General features: G+C 42.2%; 3 protein-coding genes across 7 annotated transcripts in view; all 3 read right to left on the minus strand.

The window, feature by feature from the left end:
• Positions 1-24,180, minus strand: part of RNASE4 (ribonuclease A family member 4) — a 29,571-nt gene extending 5,391 nt beyond the window's left edge. The window contains exon 1 of one of the 3 annotated variants that reach the window (XM_070468917.1): positions 24,094-24,180. The gene's annotated coding sequence lies outside the window, so the exon portion shown is untranslated. Of the gene's footprint in view, positions 1-16,980; positions 17,064-24,036 lie in introns of those variants that run through there. The other 2 variants (XM_020898379.2, XM_020898380.2) reach the window with 2 other exon arrangements.
• LOC110140108 (angiogenin-1) lies at positions 2,940-24,174 on the minus strand. Of its 3 annotated transcripts, none has more exons than XM_070468916.1 (2): positions 24,094-24,174; positions 2,940-3,555 (listed from the first exon to the last, which is right to left on the minus strand). In XM_070468916.1, the coding sequence occupies exon 2, from the start codon at positions 3,535-3,537 to the stop codon at positions 3,094-3,096; it is 444 nt and encodes a 147-aa protein (XP_070325017.1). In that variant the 5' UTR covers positions 3,538-3,555; positions 24,094-24,174; the 3' UTR covers positions 2,940-3,093. The 3 variants fall into 3 exon arrangements, with proteins under 3 accessions (XP_070325017.1, XP_020754036.2, XP_020754037.2); XM_020898377.2 differs by having other exon boundaries at positions 24,037-24,126; XM_020898378.2 differs by lacking the exon at positions 24,094-24,174 and adding an exon at positions 16,981-17,074.
• LOC139035489 (angiogenin-2) lies at positions 8,130-8,573 on the minus strand. The gene has a single exon (XM_070468529.1). The coding sequence runs from the start codon at positions 8,571-8,573 to the stop codon at positions 8,130-8,132; it is 444 nt and encodes a 147-aa protein (XP_070324630.1).
• Positions 24,181-24,191: the final 11 nt, after the last annotated feature.

Consider the following 24,191-nt stretch of genomic DNA (forward strand, 5'->3'; position numbering starts at 1 on the left):
TATGCCAAAGCCTTTGACTGTGTGGATCACAATAAATTGTGGAAAATTCTGAAAGAGATGGGCATACCAGATCACCTGACCTGCCTCTTGAGAAACCTATATGCAGGTCAGGAAGCAACAGTTAGAACTGGACATGGAACAACAGACTGGTTCCAAATAGGAAAAGGAGTACGCCAAGGCTGTATATTGTCACCCTGCTTATTTAACTTATATGCAGTACATCTTGAGAAACGCTGGGCTGGAAGAAGCACAAGCTGGAATCAAGATTGTAGGGAAAAATATCAGTAACCTCAGATATGCAGATGACACCACCCTTATGGCAGAAAATGAAGAGAAACTAAAAAGCCTCTTGATGAAAGTGAAAGAGGAGAGTGAAAAGGTTGGCGTAAAGCTCAACATTCAGAAAACAAAGATCATGGCATCTGCTCCCATCAGTTCATGGGAAATAGCTGGGGAAATAGTAGAAGCAGTGTCAGGCTTTTTTTTTTTTTGCTCCAAAATCACTGCAGATGGTGATTGCAGCCATGAAATTAAAAGACGCTCACTCCTTGGAAGGAAAGTTATGACCAATCTAGATAGCATATTAAAAAGCAGAAACATTACTTTGCCAACAAAGGGTCTGTCTAGTCAAGGCTATGGTTTTTCCAGTGGTCATGTATGGATGTGAGAGTTGGACTATGAAGAAAGCTGAGCGCTGAAAAATTGATGCTTTTGAACTGTGGTGTTGGAGAAGACTTTTGAGAGTCCCTTGGACTGCAAGGAGACCCAAGCAGTCCATTCTAAAGGAGATCAGTCCTGGGTGATCATTGGAAGGACTGATGCTGAAGCTGAAACTCCAGTACTTTGGCCACCTGATGCAAAGAGTTGATTCATTGGAAAAGACCCTGATGCTAAGGGGCCGACAGAGGATGAGATGTCTGGATGGCATCACCGACTCGATGGACATGAGTTTGAGTAAACTCCGGGAGTTTGTGATGGACAGGGCATGCTGCGATTCATGGGGTCGCAAAGAGTTGTTGGACACTACTGAGCGACTGAACTGAACTGAACTTAGTTGTGATGCAGTTCCAGAGCCCACCTGCTCAGTTGTTGTGGCTTGTGGGCTTAAATGCTCTGGGCCATGTGGGATCTTAGTTACCTGATCAAGGACCAAATCCCCATCCCTTTCATTGCAAGGTGCATCTATTAACCACTGGACCACCAGGGAAGTCCCTGGAGATGTGTTTTCACAACTATGATGTGATCAATGTAGTAATGGTTCAAACCTTTGACCTTCCCCATCGAGACCATAGGATTTCCCTCATGGCTCAGTGGGAAAGAATTCACCTATAATGCAGGAGATACTGGTTCAATCCCTGGGTGGGGAAGATCCCCTGGAGAAGGAAATAGCTATGCATTCCAGAATTCTTCCAGAAGTCATAGGATTCCCTGGAAATTCTATGGACAGAGGAGCCTGGAAGGCTATAGTCCATGGGGTTGCAGAAAAGTTGAACACCACTTAGCAACCCTAACTGGGCAAAAGTCTGTTTGTAAGCCCCCTTTACCTCAACAGATGGTACTGGTTGGAGAATCTGAGAAAGAATTCTAGTAGTCTACTAAGCACTGGAAATTTCTTGCTTCCTAAGGGCTTTTTTTTTACTTTATAATAGTAAGACAAATTTTCCAAAAGAATTTTGGGAAATTCTTCTCCTTACTTTGGAGAGAAATGACAATGTTTTCAATTTTGAAATAGATGAAACTTTGACCTACTCTTCCATCCCCTCCTCCATAAATTGAATTCTTTCTGTGAGGCTGGGCTCTGTGTGGTACCAGGACACTGGCCTCTAACCCAGGTATTGAGGAACCAGGGTATTGAGGAACCAGGTATTGAGGAACCAGGTCCATTTCAGGGCATGTACACAGCAGGGGAGGCTACCATGGGGAATACTGTGACCATGATAGTCATTCATATGATGGCAAAAATAGTGATGCATAGTTGTAGTTTATTAACTACACTCTAAATAAGATATCCAGGTATCTGTTGATGAAATTAGGTAACACCAAACTCATAGATTAATTAGCATATTTTACAGACTGTCTGTTAACTTAATCTTGTATTTACTTGAAGTGAAGTGAAGTGAAGTGAAGTGAAGTGGCTCAGTTGTGTCCGACTCTTTGCAACCCCATGGACTGTAGCCTACCAGGCTCCTCCGTCCATGAGATTTTCCAGGCAAGAGTACCAGAGTGGGTTGCCATTTCCTTCTTGAAACCATATCAAATTGAAGAATAAAGGATAAGCTTGGAATTTTTCTATGACCTCCCTAAGACCTCAGAGTTGCCAGGCATCAGTTGATAAAGGAAAAGATTAAAGAGAAAATAATGTAGTAATCAATTTTTTAATCTTTTTATGAAATAACCAGGAGAATATCCTGGGAGTGTTCCATTCAAAGCAATATCAAATTTCTTCCTGCTTAAGGGAAGAGGTGGCTACCCTGAATGGGTTTTGTTATTTACGCAGGATTTCAAATGTGTGCATGTGTGTGTGAGAGAGAGAGAGGGAAAGAAACTGTAATTAATCTATTGGTACTTAGTCCCAAGGGGCTTCCCAGGTGGTGCAGTGTAAAGAATCTGCCTGCCAGTACAAGAGACACAAGAGATGTGGGTTCAATTCCTGGATCAGGAAGATCCCCTGGAGGAGGAAACGGCAACCCACTCCAGTATTCTTGCCTGGAAAATTCCATGGACAAAGGAACCTGGTGGGCTGTAGTTCACGGGATCCCAAAGAGTGGGATATGACTGGATGACTAACACACACACCCCTTCACAGAAAGATAAAGTCCACGCCCTGAATGCCTAAAAAGGAACTGACTGGTAAGGAAAGAGGCATTGCTCTACCATCCAACCCTCTCAGATGAACAGCGAAAATGCAGAAAGATCAATAGACCAAGAATCAGTGAGACTTTGATTCTTACTGATTTGAGAGACTTTTTATTTATGAAGCATATTGTAAAGCAGAAAAGATCAGCAGCTCATTTTCTGGATTCTTATCAATGAATGTTGCTGCAGTCTAAGGGGAAAATGCAAAGAAAGATGAGCAGAGCCAGCTCTGGGCTACTATCTTGAAGGGATAAAGGACTCATCAAAGTGGACGGGCCAGCCATTTTCACAGCCAATAACAATGACTCTGGAGGATTTTATGGCTCTGTACTTGCATGGAGGCCGGGAGGAACCTCCTTTATGCTTGCAGGTGGTGACCTGGAATGCAGATCTGCTTATTTTGAGATTGCCTCCATAAGGTTCTCCATTCCTGTCTTCACAGATGGCCTTGATGTCATTCTTGTTGCCATGAATAAAGGTGTTGGTGTCTTTGCAAGGTCTGGTCAGGCCTCGATTTTGCATGATGTTATTACAGTATTTGTCATCCCGGCCCTTTGGTTTGGCGTCGTAGTGCTGGGTCAGGAAGTGTCTGTATCTGTAGTCATCTTGATCCAGGGCCAGTGGGGTCAGACCCAGACCCAGCATGAAGACCAAAAACAGGGGGCTCAGGACCATGACCATCTCTTCCAACAAAGGCTCCTGCCAAGGGCAAAAAGAGATATAGTAGGGCACAGAACAGCATTGCCAAACTAGGCTGGAAGGACAGGGATTTGTTTTATGGTGGGGTGCCATGAATCATGGAGAAGGAAATGGCAATCCACTCCAGTACTCTTGCCTGGAAAATCCCATAGACGGAGGAGCCTGGTAGGCTGCAGTCCATGGGGTCGCTAGGAGTCGGACATGACTGAACGACTTCACTTTCACTTTTCACTTTCATGCATTGGAGAAGGAAATGGCAACCCACTCCAGTATTCTTGCCTGGAGAGTCCCAGGGACGGAGGAGCCTGGTGGGCTGCCGTCTATGGGGTCGCACAGAGTCTGTCACAACTGAAGCGACGTAGCAGCAGCCATGAATCAGGTACCCTCTATCACTAGGTATATCTTTTTCTTTTCCTTTCCTCAGTAGTCTCATCTGTCTCATCAATCGATTTCTTTGGAAAGTCAATTTAAAAGTTTCCTGAACACAACTTCCAAATGCAAACACTCTTTTCTATCCCTGAAGATCACTGAAAATTTACATTTCTATCAGTGGTACCATTAAAAAATCCATTCACACTCTTTAATTCATTTATTAACTGGGTACCAAACACCATGCTAGGTCCTAGAACACAAAGACCATTAAGACATACCAAGTGTCTCCCTAATACAGGATCCCCATGGGGGGATCAGCCACGGGGAAGGCATCAGAGCACTGATGTACAAAGATGAAACAAAAAGATATACACTGAGAGCTATGAAGATGAGGGACTTTCAGGGAACCTTGAGCCCAGGGAAGGGCGATCAGAGAGGACTGTTGAAGATGGATTCCAGGGCAAGTCAATCCATCAGTTGACTGTGAGGAGAGCAGGGGGAGCAGTTTCACCAGGAGGTGCATGGAAGCAGAAGTAGCAGAACTAATTCCCCAAGAAGTAACTGTTTCATGGCCAAATGTGGAATTATTACCATTTAGGAAGAACAGGGACAAGTGTGGAAGAATCTGTGTCGTCCTTGGGAGTGGGTCTGGGGTCAGCTCTTACAGAGAACTGGAGGAAGAGGAATTCAAGCTTACTCTTGACAGCTTCTTGCACTGGGAACAGTTTGGATTATTCTCAGAGAATATTTTCCAGTTTCCCTGAAGGCCTATGTGGACAGTTACGCAACAGGCAAATGGTATTATCATGTGGTTAAACAAATAAACAACAAAACACTTCAGACCTTTTCATTAAATAAAAGGCTTTATAATTTGCTGAATTGATTTCTTAACATCTTCCTCAAAAGAAGAGAGAGCTGCCATCACCACTCAGGAACAGTCAACTAAAACTGTAAAGCTCACGCATCCCAGGAATGGTGTGTCACAGACAGCACAGCCAGAGAGTGAATATTGTGCTTCTTGCTGGGATGTGATTTTAACTCAATGACAGATAATTAAAAATAGAACTAGACCAACATAATTTATAACAAAATAGAAAACAAGCTTCTCATGAGCCACTAAGATTTTACTTCTTCTGGAAACTGAGAATTGGAGCATTGCAAGATACTTATTGTTTGTAGCAGATAGTTTCTGACTATACCATCAGTTCTTTGGAGGAAAATTGAAAGAATAGGGTCTTTTTAAAAAAAACCACCATGGTCCTACTTCACTTTTTACCAAATAAATGTGACTGTCCTCATGTCTAACAATAAAAAGAACTTTTCAACGTTAATTGGAAACTGATTTTTATAACTTGGTTTTTCAAATTGTTTTCCAATGAGTAGCTCATCCAATTTATAATTGGCTATGATTTCTCGTCAGTCATCACACATGCCGAGAAATTCTTAGACTGGGATAAAAATCTGATCTTCAATTTATTTTTAAATGTACTATAATCTTTATGAATCCACATAAATGGTATCAGTTCAGTTCAGTTCAGTTGCTCAGTCATGTCCGACTCTTTGCGACCCCATGAATCGCAGCATGCCAGGCAGTGTCAAGGATATTAAATTATTAATTTTTATATTGTGTTTTTCTTGTTGTAAGTCAATAAACATATTTTCATATTAAATATTTTTGTAGCCCTTAAAGAGGCCACAAGTTGTAGCACTAAACCTGTAGTGATGCTAAACAATGCTGGGAGAACAGCTGTGGATCTAGAAAGACAAAAGGATTTGGGGCCCTGCTGCTTACATGGGAGGGCATGTCATAGAGTGAGCTTTCTAATCAGCATCTGACATTGATCTGCCTTATCTGTTTTATCGCTGTTCAGTCGCTCAGTCGTCTCCAACTCTTTGCAACTCCATGGACTGCAGCATGCCAGGCTTCCCTGTCCTTTACCATCTCCTGGAACTTGTGCAAATTCATGTCCATTGAGTTGGTGATGCCATCCAACTGTCTCGTCTTCTGTCATCTCCTTCTCCTCCTGCCTTCAATCTCCTTGCAGTCCAAGGGACTCTCAAGAGTCTTCTCCAACACTACAGTTCAAAAGCATCAATTCATCAGCGCTCAGCCTTCTTTATGGTCCCGAGCTCACATCCATACATGACTGCTGGAAAAACCATAGCTTTGACTATACAGACCTTTTTCAGCAATGTGATATCTCTGCTTTTTAATATGCTGTCTAGGTTTGTCATAGCTTTTCTTTCAAGGAGCAAGTGTGTTTTAATTTCATGGCTGCAGTCACCATGCACAGTGATTTTGGATCCCAAGTAATAACAGTCTGTCACTGTTTCCATTTTTTCCCCATCTATTTGCCATGAAGTGGTGGAACCAGATGCCATGATCTTAGTTTTTTGAATGTTCAGTTTTAAGCCAGTTTTTTCACTCCTTTTTCACCTTCATCAAGAGGTGTTTTAGTTTCTTTGCTTTCTGCCATTAAAGTGGTATCATCTGCATATCTGAGGTTGTTGATATTTCTCCCAGCAATCTTGATTTTAGCTTGTGCTTCCTCCAGCCCAGCAAGTCACATGATGTACTCTGCATATAAGTTAAATAAGCAGAGTGTCAATATATAGCCTTGACATACTCCTTTCCCGATTTTGAACCAGTCCATTGTTCCACGTCTGTTTCTGACTGTTGCTTCTTGACCTGCATACAGGTTTCTCAGGAGGCAGGTAAGGTGGTCTGGTATTCCCATCTCTTTAAGAATTTTCCAGTTTGTTGAGATCCACACAGTCAAAGGCTTTAGTGTAGTCAATGAACCAGAAGTACATGTTTTTCTGGAATTTCCTTGCTTTTTCTATGATCGAATGGATGCTGACAATTTGATCTCTGGTTTCTCCGCCTTTTCTAAATCCAGCTTGTGCATATGGAAGTCCTCAATTCATGTACTATTGAAGGCTAGCTTGAAAGATTTTGAGCATTACCTTGCTAGCATGTGAAACGAGCCCAATTGTACAGTAGTTTGAACATTCTCTGGAACTGCCCTTCTTTGAGATTGGAATGAAAACTGACCTTTTCCTGTCCTGTGGCCACTGCTGAGTTTTCCAAAGTTGCTGGCATAATGAGTGCAGTACTTTAACAATGTCATCTTTTAGGATTTGAAGTAGCTCAGCTGGAATTCCATCACCCCTGCTAGCTTTGTTCACAGTGATGCTTCCTAAGGCCCACTTGATTTCACATTCCAGGATGTTTGGCTCTAGGTGAGTGCTCACTCCATCGTGGTTATCTGGGTCATGAAGATCTTTTTTGTATAGTTCTTCTGTGTACTCTTGCCACCTCTTATTAATCTCTTCTGCTTCTGTTAGGTCCACACTATTTCTGTCCTTTATTGCACCCATCTTTGCATGAAATATTCCCTTGGTATCTCTAATTTTCTTGAAGAGATCTCTAGTCTTTTCCATTCTATTGTTTTCCTCTACTCCTTTGCACTGTTCACTCAGAAAATGAATAATTTCTTATCTTTCCTTGCTATTCTTTGGAACTCTGCATTCAGATGGGCATCTCTTTCCTTTTCTCTGTTGCCTTTCACTTCTCTTCTTTTTTCAGTGATTTGTAAGGCCTCCTCAGACAACCATTTTGCCTTCTTGCATTTCTTTTTCTTTGGGATGGTTTTGGTCATTACTTCCTGTGAAATGTTACAAATCTCTGTTCATAGTTCTTCAGGCACTCTGTCTACCAGATCTAATCCTCTGTCTACCAGATGTAATCCTTTGAATCTATTTGTCACTTCTATTGCATAATCATAAGGGATTTGATTTAACCTTACATTGCACTTTTCAGTCTGCTGGATGTGTTTTCTCTATTTTTTTGAAAAAGTTTCCAGCAATCACTGAAAGATAAATTTAACATCCCAACCTTCACAGAAAGGAAAAGTCTGCCGCCTGTTACCTGAGATGGAAATGACTGATAAGGAAAAAGACATTGCTCTCCCATCCAACCCTCTCAGGGAGAAGCTGAATAGAGAAAATGGGGGAAGATCAGTAGACCAGGGATCAGTGAGAAGACTGATTCTTGCTGATTGCAGAGACTTTTTATTTATGAAGCATCTTGTAAAGCATAAAAGAAAAGATCAGCAGTGCATGTTCTGGATTCTTAGCAATGCATGTTGCCATAATGTGAGGGGGAAATGCAAGGAAGGAAGGGCAGAGCCAGCTCTGGACTATGGTCTTGGAGGGATAAAGTTCTCCTCAAGGTGAACAGGAAAGCCATCTCGACAGCGAATAACAATGACTCTGTTTGCTCTGAAGGCTCTGTACCGGCATGGAGGCCGGGTGGACCCTCCTCTATGCTTGCAGGTCGTGACCTGGAAGGGAGACCTGCTTCTTCTAAGACCGTCTCTGTAAGGTTCTCCATTCCTATCATCACAGATGGCCCTGATGTCGTCACTGTTGCCATGAACAAAGGTGTTGATGTCTTTGCAGGGTCTAGTCATGTTTCGTCTCTCCATCATGGTGTTACAGTATCTGTCATTGTGGCCTGCTGGGCTAGGATCATAGTGCTTCCTTAAAAATCCCCTGTACCCATCATTTTGAGCCAGGGTTTGTGGGGTCAGGCCCAGATCCAGCATGAAAACCAAAAACAGGGGGCTCAAGACCAAGACCATGTCTTCCAACAAAGGCTCCTGCAAAGGGCAAAAGGAGATTAAGTAGGGCACAGAACAGCATTGCCAGATTAGGCTAAAAGGGCAAGGACTTTTCTCTCTGACAAGGTATCATGAGTCAGGTATCCTTCATCACTACTTAGTGATATTCTTTTCCTTTTCTTGAAAAGGAAAAGTTTCATCTGTTTTGTCTCTTGATTCCTTTGAAAAATCAATTTAAAAGTCTCCTGAAGACAGCTCCAGTCTCAGCTGATCTTTCCTATCCCTGAGGATCACTGAAAATGTACCTTTCTATCAGTTGTAACATTACAAAATCCATTCACACGCTTTAATTCAGTTATTAGCTAATTTAATAGCAAACTCTATATAAGTCCCTACTGGGTACCAGGCACCATGCTAGGTCCTGGAAGACAAAGGCCATTAAGACACACGAAGTGCCTCCGTAATACGGGATGTGGCACCCATGGGGAAGAGATGGGAGCACCAGGCTACTGAGATGAGACAGTAAGACAGATGCTGAAAGCTATGAAGAAGAGGGACTTCTATGGAACCTTGAATCCCAGGGAAGGGGCGATCAGAGGATTGTTGAAGACAGATCCCAGGCACTCAAGTCAATCCATCAGTTACTGTGAGGACAGCAGTTACACCCTGAGGTGCTGAGGTGAAGGGAAGCGGACCTAATTCCCCAAGAAATAGGTGGTTCATGGCCAAAGGTGGAATTGTTATATAAACTACCATACAGTTGTGCTCATTTCACATTCTAGCAAGTTATGCTCAAAATCTTTCAAGCTAGGCTTCAGCAATGTGTGATCCTAGAACTTCCAGATGTACAAGCTGGGTTTCAAAGAAGCAGATGAACCAGAGATCCTAACACTCTAATGGCAGAAAGTGAAGAGGAATGAAAGAGCCTCTTATTGAGCCTGTAAAAGCTAGCTTAAAACTCAATGTTAAAAAGACTAGGATCATGGCATCTGGTCTCATCACTTTACGGCAAAGAGATGGGTAAAACATGGAAGTAAGTGACAGATTTTAATTTTCTTGAACTCCAAAATCACTGCAGATGGTGACTGAAGCCATGAAATTAAAAGACACTTGCTTCATCCTCTAGCTCTTACAGAGGACTGGAGGAAGAGGAACTCAAGCTTATTCTTAGGAGCTTCTTGCACTGGGAACAAATAGGATGATCCTCAGAGGATATTTTTGTTTCCCTGAATACATACCTACACTGATACACAATAGGCAAATGGTATTACCATGTGGTAAAATAAGCAAACAAAATACCTTAGATCTTTTCATCAAATGAAAGGCATTATAATTTCCTGTATTGATTTTTAATATCTTCTTCAAAAGAAGAAAGCTTCTATCATCTCTCAAGAGCAGTCAACTCAAACTGTAAAATTCAAACATTTTAGGAATGGTGTGTCACAGACACTCAACACACCCAGAGAGCAAATACTAAGTTTCTTCCTGGGGCACAATTTAACTCAATGACAGACAATTTAAAATAGAATTAAATAGGCATAGAATATAATAAAATAGATAACAAATATCTTACAGTCACTAAGATTTTATGTCTTCTGAAACTTGAGAACTGAAAGTCATTTGTTGTTTGTAGCAGGTAGTTTCTGCTACAAACTTTGGGAAACTACAGTTCTTTGGGAAAAACTGTGACAAAAAGGGCCTTTTTGTAAACCACCATAGTTCTACTCCACATCTCACCAAATAGATGTGAATGCCCTCATATCCAACAATAAAAATAACTTTCCACAATAAATTAGAAACTGATTTTTATAACTTTTGTTTCTCAAATTGTTTTCCTACGAGTAACTCATCGTTTTATAATTGGCTATGATTTCTTGCCATGAAGAGATGGGACCAGATGCCATGATCTTAGTTTTCTGAATGTTGAGCTTTACGCCAACATTTTTACTCTCCTCTATCACTTTCTTCATCAAGAGGCTTTTTAGTTCCTCTTCACTTTCTGCCATAAGGGTGGTGTCATCTGCGTATCTGCGGTTATTGATATTTCTCCCAGCAATCTTGATTCCAGCTTGTGCTTCTTCCAGCCCAGTGTTTCTCATGATGTACTCTGCATATAAGTTAAATAAGCAGGGTGACAATACATAACCTTGGCGTACTCCTTTTCCATTTTGACACAAGTCTGTTGTTCCATGTCCAGTTCTAACTGTTGCTTCCTGACCTGCATATAGATTTCTCAAGCAGCAGGTTAGGTGGTCTGGTATTCCCATCTCTATCAGAATTTTCCACAGTTTATTGTGAGCCACACAGTCAAAGGCTTTGGCATAGTTAATAAAGCAGAAATAGATGTTTTTCTGGAGCTCTCTTGCTTTTTTGATGATCCAGTGGATGTTGGCAATTTGATCTCTGGTTCCTCTGCCTTTTTTAAAACCAGCTTGAACATCTGGAAGTTCACGGTTCACGTATTCCTGAAGCCTGGCTTGGAGAATTTTGAGCATTACTTTACTAGCGTGTGAGATGAGTGCAATTGTGTGGTAGTTTGAGCATTCTTTGGGATTGCCTTTCTTTGGGATGGGAATGCAAACTGACCTTTTCCAGTCCTGTGGCCACTGCTGAGCTTTCCAAATTTGCTGGCATATTGCGTGCGGCACTTTCACAGCATCATTGTTCAGGATTTGAAATAGCTCAACTGGAATTCCATCACATCCACTAGCTTTGTTCATAGTGATGTTTTCCAAGGCCCACTTTACTTTACATTCCAGGATGTCTGGCTCTAGGTGAGTGATCACACCATCGTGATTATCTGGGTTGTGAAGACCTTTTTTGTACAGTTCTTCTGTGTATTCTTGCCACCTCTTCTTAATATCTTCTGCTTCTGTTAGGTCCATACCAATGTTCCCTTGGTAACTCTAATTTTCTTGAAGAGATTTCTAGTCTTTCCCATTCTGTTGTTTTCCTCTATTTCTTTGCATTGATTGCTGAGGAAGGCTTTCTTATCTCTCCTTGCTATTCTTTGGAACTCTGCATTCAAATGGGAATATCTTTCCTTTTCTCCTTTGCTTTTCGCTTCTCTTTGTTTCACAGCTATTTGTAAGGCCTCCTCAGACAACCATTTTGCCTTTTTGCATTTCTTTTCCATGGGAATGGTCTTGATCCCTGTCTCCTGTACAATGTCACGAACCTCCACCCATAGTTCATTGGGCACTCTATCAGAACTATTTCTTACTTCCACTGTATAGTCATAAGGGATTTGATTTAGGTCATACCTGAATGGTCTAGTGGTTTTCCCGACTTTCTTCAATTTAGGTCTGAATATGGCAATAAGGAGTTCATGATCTGAGCCACAGTCAGCTCCTGGTCTTGTTTTTGCTGACTGTATAGAGCTTCTCCATCTTTGGCTGCAAAGAATATAATCAGTCTGATTTCGGTGCTGACTATCTGGTGATGTCCATGTGTAGAGTCTTCTCTGGTGTTGTTGGAAGATGGTGTTTGCTATGACCAGTGCATTCTCTTGGCAAAATTCTATTAGCCTTTGCCCTGCTTCATTCTGTACTCCAAGGCTACATTTGCCTGTTACTCCTGGTGTTTCTTGACTTCTACTTTTGCATTCCAGTCCCCTATAATGAGAAGGACATCCTTTTTGGGTGTTAGTTCTAAAAGGTCTTGTAGGTCTTCATAGAACCGTTCAACTTCAGCTTCTTCAGTGTTACTGGTTGCGGCATAGGTTTGGATTACCATGATATTGAATGGTTTGCCTTGGAAACGAACAGAGATCATTCTGTCATTTTGAGATTGCATCCAAGTACTGCATTTCAGACTCTTTTGTTGACCATAATGGCTACTCCATTTCTTCTAAGGGATTCCTGCCCACAGTAGTAGATATAATGGTCATCTGAATTAAATTCACCCATTCCAGTCCATTTTAGTTTGCTGATTCCTAGAATGTCAATGTACACTCTTGCCATCTCCTGTTTGACCACTTCCAATTTGCCTTGATTCATGAACCTAACATTCCAGGTTCCTATGCAATATTGCTCTTTACAACATCGGACCTGGCTTCTATCACCAGTCCCATTGACAACTGGGTATTGTTTCTGCTTTGGCTCCATCCCTTCATTCTTTCTGGAGTTATTTCTCCACTGATCCCCAGTAGCATATTGGGCACCTACTGACCTGGGCAGTTCCTCTTTCAGTGTCCTATCACTTTGCCTTTTCATACTGTTCATGGGGTTCTCAAGGCAAGAATACTGAAGTGGTTTGCCATTCCCTTCTGCAGTGGACCACATTCTGTCAGACCTCTCCACCATGACCCGCCCGTCTTGGGTGGCCCCACACAGCATGGCTTAGTCTCATTGAGTTAGACAAGACCGTGGTCCGTGCGATCACTTCATGGCAAATAGATGGGGAAACAGTGGAGAAACAGTGTCAGACTTTATTTTTTTGGACTCCAAAATCACTGCAGATGGTGATTGCAGCCATGAAATTAAAAGACGTTTACTCCTTGGAAAGAAAGTTATGACCAACCTAGATAGCATATTAAAAAGCAGAGACATTACTTTGCCAACAAAGGTCCGTCTAGTCAAGGCTATGGTTTTTCCAGTGGTCATGTGTGGATGTGAGAGTTGGACTATGAAGAAAGCTGAGCGCTGAAAAATTGATGCTTTTGAACTGTGGTGTTGGAGAAGATTCTTGAGAGTCCCTTGGACTGCAAGGAGATCCAACCAGTCCATCCTGAAGGAGATAAGTCCTGGGTGTTCATTGGAAGGACTGATGCTGAAGCTGAAACTCCAATACTTTGGCCACCTGCTGCAAAGAACTGAATCATATGAAAAGACACTGATGCTGGGAGGGAAGGGGGCAGGAGGAGAAGGGGACGACAGAGATGAGATGGCTGGATGGCATCACCGACTCGATGGACATGAGTTTGAGTAAACTCTGGGAGTTGGTGATGGACAGGGAGGCCTGGCGTGCTATGATTCATGGGGTTGCAAAGAGTCGGACACGACTGAGCAACTGAACTGAACTGAACTGATGATTTCTTGGCAATTCACACATGCTGAAAAATTTTTAAATGGGACAAAGATTTGACCTTCAATTTATTTTTAACTGTACTATAATCTTTATGAATTCTAAATTAAAAACAAACGGTATAGAGTCATAGATATTAAATTATTTTTATATTGTGCTTTTCTTATGTGTGAATTAACAAACATATTTTCATGTTAAATATTTTCATAGCCTTTAAAGAGACCACCAATTGTAACACTAAGCCTGTAGTGATGCTAAATAGTCCTGGGAGCACAACTGTGACTCTAGAAAGACAAAAGGATTCAGGGTTCCACTGGTTACATAGCAAGGCATGTGACAGGTTGAATGAAATGATCTCTCTTTCCACCAGCATCTGGCATTGATCTACCTTATCTGTTTCATCTTATCTATAGACAACTTTGGTATACTACCAAAGAATTACCAAATTGTACCCTAAGATTCTTTGGTCATTCCTCAACACTGAAAGAAAGAAATAGTCACTGAAATGGTTTCCATTAGGCATGTAAGAGTATCATTTGTAATAGAATCAGCAAAAGTATTTTGGGGAGGTTAGCAAGAAAGTGGTAGATGACTAGGCGAGTCACGCATAAAAGAATAATAAGACATCCTACCGCGCCACTGGTCCAGCACAGCCGCTGGGCTGCCACGCTCCCCACACGCCAAGCTCTTTACATGGCGCTTTCAGTCTTCTGGGTGTGTTTTCTTCTTTTTTTTTTTTTTTAATTTTTATTAGTTGGAGGCTAATTGCTTTACAATATTGTAGTGGTTTTTGCCATACATTGACATGAATCAGCCATGGATTTGTGTTTTCTTTTTCTACTTTTTTGGAAGACTCTTTTCTTGAATTGTAATCAGTTAAGTCCCCTGCTCTGCAATGGACAAATATTGCCTTTTAACGTCAAAGGCAGTTGTAGAATGGCAGGCTGTCAAGGGTGGAAGTATTCATAATAGTCACACTGGGAACAGAGGCCAGAATCCCAGAGTTCAAAAATCTAGCAGAACCTGAGCTGGTCGTACCCAAAAGAGTCATTAGGTGGCAGCGGTGGATAGGAATGCTGTCTCCCTCGCTTGGAGGAAACGGTGGGTCCTTCCTTGTAGGAGTCAGTATTGTACAGGGGATATTGCTGATCACAGAAAGGGGTGTGAGCTGGCAGGCCTGGCCACAGTCTCTGTCCAAACACTCCAAACTTAGATATTAAGACCAAGGACACCTCACTAGATACGAGTGTCAAAGCAAAAGTCACAAAGCTCAGGGTATTACAAATAAAGATTTAGTGGTTACCAGGTTTCATGCCTGCCATTCCCAAACCATTATTCATGGGATCTTAAGCAAACAATTACCTATTTACTTATAAATGTTTCTTGCATCCCCACTCAGTCACTCAGTCATTACTGACTCTCTGTGACCGTATGGACTGCAGCCCACCAGGATCTCCCGTCCACAGCATTATTCCGGAAAGAATACTACAGTAGGTTGCCATGCCCTCCTCCAGGATAAGTGTTTCCTACTGGCACATAATCTACAACAGGGCAGAGAGCATATTATTCACCTTGAATCATACTACATGCCTCACAGCAGACCCGCAATATATATATTTTTAATGACTTTTCATTTTCCTCTCCAAACCTAAATTTGCTTATCTATAAAATGAGAGTTGCTCACTGTAAAAGTTTGAAATTCCGTGGTTCTCATTAAGGCATCAGGGAACCTTTCTAGTTTCATAGCAAATGTCCAGTGACCATGGAATTGTAAAGATAAGTTTGTATGGATTTAGTTGGTGGCACAGCCACCAGCTGAAAGAAAGAGATGATAGGATGATGTGAGCCCAGTCTCACTGGTATGTATCACCCTTTAAGGATCGGGGTGTAAGCCCAGCCCTCTTCACCTCTAGTTAAGGCATTGAGCCTACCTCAGGGCTTGGCACCCTAAAAAGGGTATTTGTTTGTTGGGAGGTTGAAGGCCTTCATGTTCCAGTCTGGGGAGGTAAAGGGATATCTTTATTTCTGATTTACAAAATTTGCAAAATTCATCCTGTAACAACTCAGCTGAAGTTTGCTTAGACTTATTGTAATTTTGACCCCCTGAGACATCCAGAAACCAAATCCCAGCAAACACAGTGTGGCCACCTCTATCTAACATCTGCTCCCCCACTTCACACATTGTTTTCAGTTCTCACACGTTTGCAGTTCTAAACTTCTGGCAACGAGAGGGAAAATGGAACTGGGAAAAAACAAGTAAGAGACAGAAGGTTTGTGGTACAGAAGTGAATCTGCCTAGGCAAATGGTGCGGAGCCTCACATTTGGTCAAGGATAGTCAGACTCATTTACACAGATCCTTCTAGGCCCCAGCACATATTTGGCAGTGGAATTTATTTCAAATGTTCTTTAGATTTTTATCCTGTGTCTCAAACTAATCCCTTGGTCTTTATAAAAATTAACATTCTTGTCCTCTCTGACAGGCAATATTTTTTATTCAAGGAAGCCATCAAACTTCACGTACCAGAGAATTACCCCAACCTTTGATGATGAGTAATTATGGTCAGTGCACCTTCTTTTGATCTTGGGGTATGCTCCACTCCCTTTCAAAGAACACCCAAAACTTACTTTCTTCCTTTTTTTGTACCACACAGCTTGTGGGATCCTAGTTCCCTGACAAGGAATTGAACCCATGCCTTTGGCAGTGAAAGCATAGCATAGTCCTGCTTGGATTGCTAGGGAACTCCTCCAAAATTTTCTTAAAGAAGTTAGCCGGGAAGTTTACAAGTAAACAGAGATTGGACTTCCCTGGTGATGCAGTGGCCAAAGCTCTACACTCCCATGCATGGGGCCAGGGCTTGATCCCAGGTCAGGGAACTAGATCCCTCCTGCCACAGCTAAGAGTGCCAGCACCACAACTAAAGATCCTGCATGCTGCAACAAGGATCGAAGATCCCTGTGCCACAATTAACACCTGGTGCAGGCAAATAAATAAATAGATATTTAAGAAAAGGAAAACTGAGAGCTAAAAATATACTTTCTGTTTCCTTTCTTTTTCAGTGTCATACAAAACCTATACTGGGGAGGTGGGAGTGAGGTGGGGCTCCAGATACCCTTCAGCAAACAGCTTTCCCCAGGCTTTGGGGATTTTACCACAATTTAGAAATCTGTCCTAACCCTCTACTTGCTCCCACGGGCACTAATTTGCCTTTATCTATATAAAGGATATCCACCAAAGAAATCTGTTTTCATTTTAAACTTTGGAACCTAATTCATTTTCTTCTGAATTCATGAGCTTTGGCCTAGAGGTTTTAAAATAGGGGAAAATAGTTTCATTAAAATGGATGGATGGCTATAGTATATAAACAGAAAACAAACAGACAAATAAATAAAACAATGGATTACCCAGATGGAAGAATCTTACAAAAATCTGGAAGTTTCCCTCCAACTGCAGAGGGGTCCCAGCTATTTGTTCCTGGAGATGGGTTCCAGCCAAGTGAATCTGGAGGTCCCTCCTGGTTCTGAACACACAGTGATCAGATGAACAGGGTGGAGAGACCAGGTCTGAAAATTCCCAACCGTGACAGAGACACACAAACCGAGGACACTGCTCTTGAACAAACAATGAGAGTCGTTCACCTCTTCCCTGGTCATGATTTGGTCAACTATTAACTCACCTTTGGATTAGAGATTTGTTCTAGGAGGCAAAGTTTGATAGATGTGGCCTTTTGTCCCCAAGTTGGCTTTTTCTGACATCCCTGGTTCTTACCCCTGCCCGAGACAGGACCGAGGTTTCACTGTTCCCATGCAATGATCTGAATCCCAAAGATGTTGTTTCTTGGGCCAGCTCCAAGAACTACCTTGTAGAAGCCCGCAGAGAAGATGGGGTCCCCCAGGAGGATGCAGCTCCACTGTACTTTCTCTTTACCCACAGAATTTGGTCTCATGAACAGGTGCTAAGTAGGTTTTATAGAACCGGGAAAGCACTTCCAGAGAAGGTTATGTGACAGCTATTAGCACCCTGCACCTGACCTCAACCTCCCAGCTATTAACCTTTAGAAATATCCTTATCATATTCCTGGGCTTCTCTTTCCTTTCATCTTTACCTGTCCACAAATGACTGTAAGTGTCCAATCTCCTGCTGTAAAACTGACTAACTCCACCATCAATGCAACACTGCCTTGCATCCGCTCACAAAATGGCTATGTTGCCTGCATAGAAAGTGGACGCAAGGGCACCAGGATCACTTTCAGATCCTATGGTTTCAAATACCAGGTAGCAGCAGGAGGCCAGCTGCTTCACAGACGCCTGGCAACCACCTTCACTGTTGTTGGATCTAGGACACTGTTGTCCTTCTTAAAAATTACCAACCTTCTCTGGTCATTCACCCACCTCCACATTTTCAGCCTCCCTGTATTTTAGGTGTCAGCTGAAGTCAGGCTGCCTATCAGTAAAACAAATGCATTTGAAATCATCATAATAATTATAATAATCTGTGTTACCTTTCATTCTATGAAGGGCTCATATTTATTTACATGACTACATTTAATCCTCACCAGGACTGTTTGAGGTGGGTATTATGTAAGTCAGTTTTTTTCTGTGTGTGTGAGGAAACTCCAAAATCAAACAAGACCTTGACTAAAGCAATCCTTTTTTATTTTCCTCCTGCTAATAACTTTCTTGACCCATCCAGTTTCTGCCTATAAAACTCTTCCATTGCTGAGCTTCTCAGAGCACCTCTCTTATTTACTAGATGAGATGCTGCCCCTTTCATGAATCGTTTATCAAAGCCAATTAGGTCTTCAAATTTACTCAGTTAACTTTTGTTTTTTAACAGAGCAAAGAAAAATAGTGGGATGTGGGGCTTCTCCTGGCATCTAACAATGTCCCCACTCACTTTTCTTTTCTGAGCAAACGCACTGTTTGCGAGGAGCACCTATTTTATTTTTTTTTTAATAATTACTTTATTTTAATAGGAGAACAATTACTTTACAGTATGATGGTTTTTGCCATACATCGACATGAATGAGCCACGGGTGTACATGTGTCCCCCTGGCCTGAACCCCCTCCCACCTCCCTCCACACCCCATCCCTCTGGGTTGTCCCAGAGCACTGGCTTTGAGTGCCCTGCTTCATGCATCGAACTTGCATTGGTCATCTGTTTCACACACAGTGCTATACATGTTTCAATGCTATTCTCTCAAATCATCCCACCCTCGCCTTCTCCCACAGAGTCCAAAAGTCTGTTCTTTACATCTGTGTCTCTTTTGCTGCCCCGTATGTAGGATCATTGTTACAGCCTTTCTAAATTCCATATATGTGTGTTAATATACAATATTCGTGTTTTTCTTTCTGACTTACTTCACTTTGTATAATAAACTCTAGTTTCACACACTTCATTAGAACTGACTCAAATTTGTTCCTTTTTAGAGCTGAGTAATATTCCATGGTGTATATGTACCACAACTTCCTTATCCATTCATCTGCTGATGGACATCTAGGTTGCTTCCATGTTCTAGCTATTGTAAATAGTAAGAGCACCTATTTTAAATTACCCACACACCATTTCTTTAAACACACACTGAAGAACTGAGTTTTAAAAAATTATCGACCATTACAAACCATAAAGCTGGGTTTTGCTTTGAGATTCAATCTGAAGATCTTTTATCAGAGAGTTCAGGTTTATAAATATAAATAATGTGATCTTGAAACAAAGTTATCAACCAGTCACTTGTTAGGGAGAAGGCTGTCAGGCTCCTGCGACAGCCTTAGTGCCTTAGCAGCCCTGGACCAGGAAGCAGCAGCCGACTCCCACTGTCCAAGGGGATCAAGACAAATTAATCAACACGACCCCATCCTTCGCTGATAAATTGCCTAAAAACAACAGATCAGCCTCTGATTTTAGAGTCATGCAGTAGTGCTGGCAGGCAGCCTCCAGCCTCTGAACACAGCCAAGTCCTATCTCTCCCTCTTGGATTTTACCTGACAAACATTTGGAGAATACACAACCTATCCCTGGGCTTCCCAGGTGGTGCTAGTGGTAAAGAATCCATCTGCCAATGCAGGTAAGACTTAACAGGCCTGAGTTCAATCCCCAGGTCAGGAAGATCCCCTGGAGAAGGAAATGGCAACCCACTCCAGTATTCTTGCCTGGAGAATCCCATGGACAGAGGAGCCTAGCAGGCTACAGTCCATAGGGTCGCACAGAGTTGGATGCAACATAGCAGCAGCAGCAGCAATCCGTCCATGGAATTGACAATGCCAAAAGCAAGTTGGTGAATAATGAATGATTACTTTTATTCTAATTGCTTTTCTTTTCACCTTGGCACAATGAGTTGATGAAAACAGAAAATAAGATTTTGAAATAAAAAGAAAATTTTAATATTTCATTAAAATGCATTTAAATGCTTACTCAATATGCCAGCAAATTTGGAAAACTCAGCAGTGGCCACAGGACTGGAAAAGGTCAGTTTTTATTCCAATCCCAAAGAAAGGCAATGCCAAAGAATGTTCAAACTACTGTGCAATTGCACTCATCTCACAGGCTAGCAAAGTAGTGCTCAAAATTCTCCAAGCCAGGCTTCAACAGTACATGAACCATGAACTTCCAGATGTTCAAGCTGGATTTGGAAAAGGCAGAGGAACCAGAGATCAAATTACCAACATACATTCATTGGATCATCAAAAAAGCAAGAGAATTCCAGAAAAGCATCTACTTCTGCTTTATTGACTATGCCTAAGCTTTTGACTGTGTGGATTACAATAAACCGTGGAAAATACTGAAAGATATGGGAATACCAGACCACCTGACCTGCCTCCTGAGAAATGTGTTTGCAGGTCAGGAAGCAACAGTTAGAACTGGATGTGGAACAACAGACTGGTTCCAAACTGGGAAAGGACTATGTCAAGGCTGTATTTTGTCACCCTGCTTATTTAACTTCTATGCAGAGTACATCATGTGAAATGCCAGGCTTGATGAAGCACAAGCTGGAATCAAGATTGCTGGGAGAAATATCAATAACCTCAAATATCCAGATGATACCACCCTAACGGAAGAAAGTGAAGAGGAACTAAAGAATCTCTTGATGAAAGTGAAAGACGAGAGTGAAAAGTTGGCTGAAAAATCAACATTCAGAAAATAAAGATATGGCATCCGGTCCCATCACTTCATGGCAAATAGGTGGGGAAACAATGGAAACAGTGAGAGACTTTATTTTCTTGGGCTCCAAAATCACTGCAGATGGCAACTGCAGCCATGAAATTAAAGGATGCTTGCTCCTTGGAAGAAAAGTTATGACCAACCTAGACAACATATTAAAAAGCAGAGACATTACTTTGCCGACAAAGGTCCATCTAGTCAAAGTTATGGTTTTTCCAGTAGTCATGTATGCATGTGAGAGTTGGACTCTAAATAAAGTTGAGCGCCAAAGAATTGATGCTTTTCAACTGTAGTGTTGGAGAAGATTCTTGAGGGTTCCTTGGACTGCAAGGCCATCAAACCAGTCCATCCTAAAGGAAATCAGTCCTGAATATGCTTTGGAAGGACTGATGGTGAAGCTGAAACTCCAATACTTAGGCTACCTGATAGGAAGAACTGACTCATTGGAAAAGAACCTGAATCTGGGAAAGATTGAAAGCAGGAGGAGAAGGGGATGACAGAGGATGAGATGGTTGGATGGCATCACCGACACGATGGACATGAGTTTGAGTAAGCTCCAGGAATTGATGATGGACAGGGAAGCCTGGTGTGCTGCAGTCCATGGGGTCACAAAGAGTCCAACACAGCTGAGCAACTGAACTGAAATGCTTACTCAAAATACCTACAGTGAGAAGCTACAGTTAACTGTCCATATCCACTGGTTCCCCATCCTCAGAGTGAACCAACTATGGACCGAAAATATTTGAAAAAAAATTCCAGAAAGTTCTAAAAAGAAAAATTTTAAATTCACTGTGTCCCAGCAACTGTTTACATAGTATTTACATTGTATTAAGTATTATGAGTAATCTAGAGATCATTTAAAGTATAGGGAGGATGCATGCAGATTATATATTAGCACAAATACTATGTCATTTTATATAAGGTGCTTGAGCATCGAGTTTAGGACCCTTGGCAAGTCCTGGAACTAATTCCTGTTGAATACCAAAGGACTACCCATAATCTATGATTAATGAATGCTATATCTTTTTGTCAGTAACTTCAACAGATGGGAAGTGCCACAGTGGCTCAGACCGCTAAGCGTCTGCCTGCAATGCGGGAGACCCGGTTAGATCCCTGTGTTGGCAAGATTCCCCTGGGGAAAGAAATGGCAATCCACTCCAGTACTCTTGCCTGGAAAATCCCATGAATGGGGGAGCCTGGTAGGCTACAGTCCATTGGGTCGCAAAGAGTCGGACACGACTAAGTAATTTCACTTACCTTACCTTCAATAGATGGGAAGCAATTGCATTGCCAATTGAAGAAAATGCTCATATATTTAAAAAGTGTTCTGACAGTTTGAACTTAAAGCCATCCCCCATATTTTGAAATGTTTTTCACTCTCTCCTTCAGGCCAATAGTTTCCCTGCACAAGGACACAGGAAGCATGGGTTCTCCTTCTATGGACTTGGTGCTAGTATACCTTTCCCTTTATACAGAGTACATATGTTTAGTTCTGTCCCCAAGGGTGATTACAAAAGTAGGTGATGGAGGGAAGAGATTAGTCTACAAATTCCTTCATAACAAAAAATGTTAGGTCTGTAAGTGTGAAACTTATTTAGTAACGGAAGTCAATGGTTAAAGAGGGATGAAACCGACATGGAAGTAGAAAACACTATTGACTGAGGGAGAAGGGGGGAAAAGTCCTACTAGCCTACCTATATTTCCAAATAAAAACAAACATTAGCTATCCAGTTTTCAACAGATTCTGGGTTCTGTGCCCATTTGCTCTTTCCCAACTGAAGAAGGAAATGGCAACCCACTCCAGTGTTCTTGCCTGGAGAATCCCAGGGACAGAGGAGCCTGGTGGGCTGCCGTCTATGGGGTCACAGAGTCGGACACGACGGCAGCGACTTAGCAGCAGCAGCAGCTCTTTGCCCGGTATTTCAGTGTGTTCTGAGAATAGCTGTTTACAGAGGTTGTTTGCTCAAATACAGACTCAATAAAAACTAAAGAGGGGTTTCACCAGCCTGCTGAGGTCCACTTTCTCAGCCATCTAATTTATGAATCATGCTAGCAAATGCTTCTAACTGTAACTGGGTAAACCTCTCAGCTTTGACTGCTTATACACTCACATCTGCTCTTTTAACAATAGCCAGAGTCATTCCTCTTTTTCTAGAATGATTTTCCCAAGCCAAACTAATTTGACTCGAAAGAGGATGTTGAGGGTGGGGAGTCAGCTATGGAAGGTTACCAGGAAAAGCAGAATAAACAATCGAGGGTGGTTATGCAAACTTAAGTCTTTGCCTTCTCCAGCTGGCAAGTTTGTAGAGATTTGGTCATCATCTTCTTCTGGGTACAGCAAGGGAGACAATCTTACAAATGGAGGTTTCCCTTATAAATGTAAATGTTTCTTGTTACAAAAAGTTAACTCCTTCCATGTTTTCAGGATTTTCTCCTTGTCTGCTGTTTTTTAGAAAACAACCAAGTTAAAATAATATGCCAAAGAGACATTTTGGGGTGGCAAATTCTGCTCCCCTACAGCTCACTTGAGATTTCCCCAGGCCCCCAAACACTGTTGAAAATCGCTTTTACTGTCCTTCCTAAATAAGCCTGTGTCGTTATCATTTGATGTGCTGTCACAGAGTAAGAAAGTTCAGGATCCCAAGGTTCCACTGAGAAAGCTTAGAGAAGAGGTTGTTGGCGAAGTATCTCAAAGAATTTCACAACTCAGGCTGAAGGTGGGCTAAGGGGGAGAAGACAGAGGAGAAAAGGAAAACACGAGATCCCAAATGTCAGTTATGGTTGCAAAAACTTGACAAGTTATGGTTCATAAATCTGGCGATCATTCTGTTTTCCTGAGGAAGTGTAGCCTTCCTCGGATTTCCCTTCCGTTCACCAATTCTGCGGTCACGCTTAGAGCCTGTGTTCTAGGCAACAGGCATTTCATGCTGGCAGCTCTGCTCAGCTGCAGAAAATAAGCAGCGGAGTAGGAATGTGGGCTAGAGGAGGGCATGGCAACCCACTCGAGTATTCTTGCCTGGAGAATCCCCATGGTCAGAGGAGCGGGGTGGGTCACAGTCCCTGGGGTTGTAGAGTCAGACGGAGAGACTGTGCACAAGAATGTGGGATCCCTAACTGGAGAAGAATGGAACTTCACCTTGCTTTCCATTCCTCAGCCCCTCCAGTCCAGTCCCGCAAACGCCTCCCCACAGAACTCCATACTGTCTCTGCTAAAAAGGGACTGCCTCGCCCAAACTCCCGGATAAAGCTACCAAAACAGGAGGAGGAGAGGAGGAGACGAAGGAGCGGGAGTGTGAACCTACCTCGGCCTAGGAACAAGTCTGCGGAAATGGGCAAGACGGTGGAAAAGTTTTTCTCACCCGCTTCTTCCCTGTAACGACGACGTCGAGTCGGGAGAAGTGCAAAGATGCAGCGAGGTGGAGAAGGGTCGGGGTGCGAGGCTTTTTATAGTTGGGAC

Source organism: Odocoileus virginianus, chromosome 6 (assembly GCF_023699985.2).
Source record: "Odocoileus virginianus isolate 20LAN1187 ecotype Illinois chromosome 6, Ovbor_1.2, whole genome shotgun sequence".
Classification (NCBI taxonomy): domain Eukaryota; kingdom Metazoa; phylum Chordata; class Mammalia; order Artiodactyla; family Cervidae; genus Odocoileus; species Odocoileus virginianus.

Coding starts and splice junctions, on each gene's coding strand:
- LOC110140108 (XM_070468916.1), bottom strand. CDS start 3,537: ATGGTCATGGTCCTGAGCCCCCTGTTTTTGGTCTTCATGCTGGGTCTG.
- LOC139035489 (XM_070468529.1), bottom strand. CDS start 8,573: ATGGTCTTGGTCTTGAGCCCCCTGTTTTTGGTTTTCATGCTGGATCTG.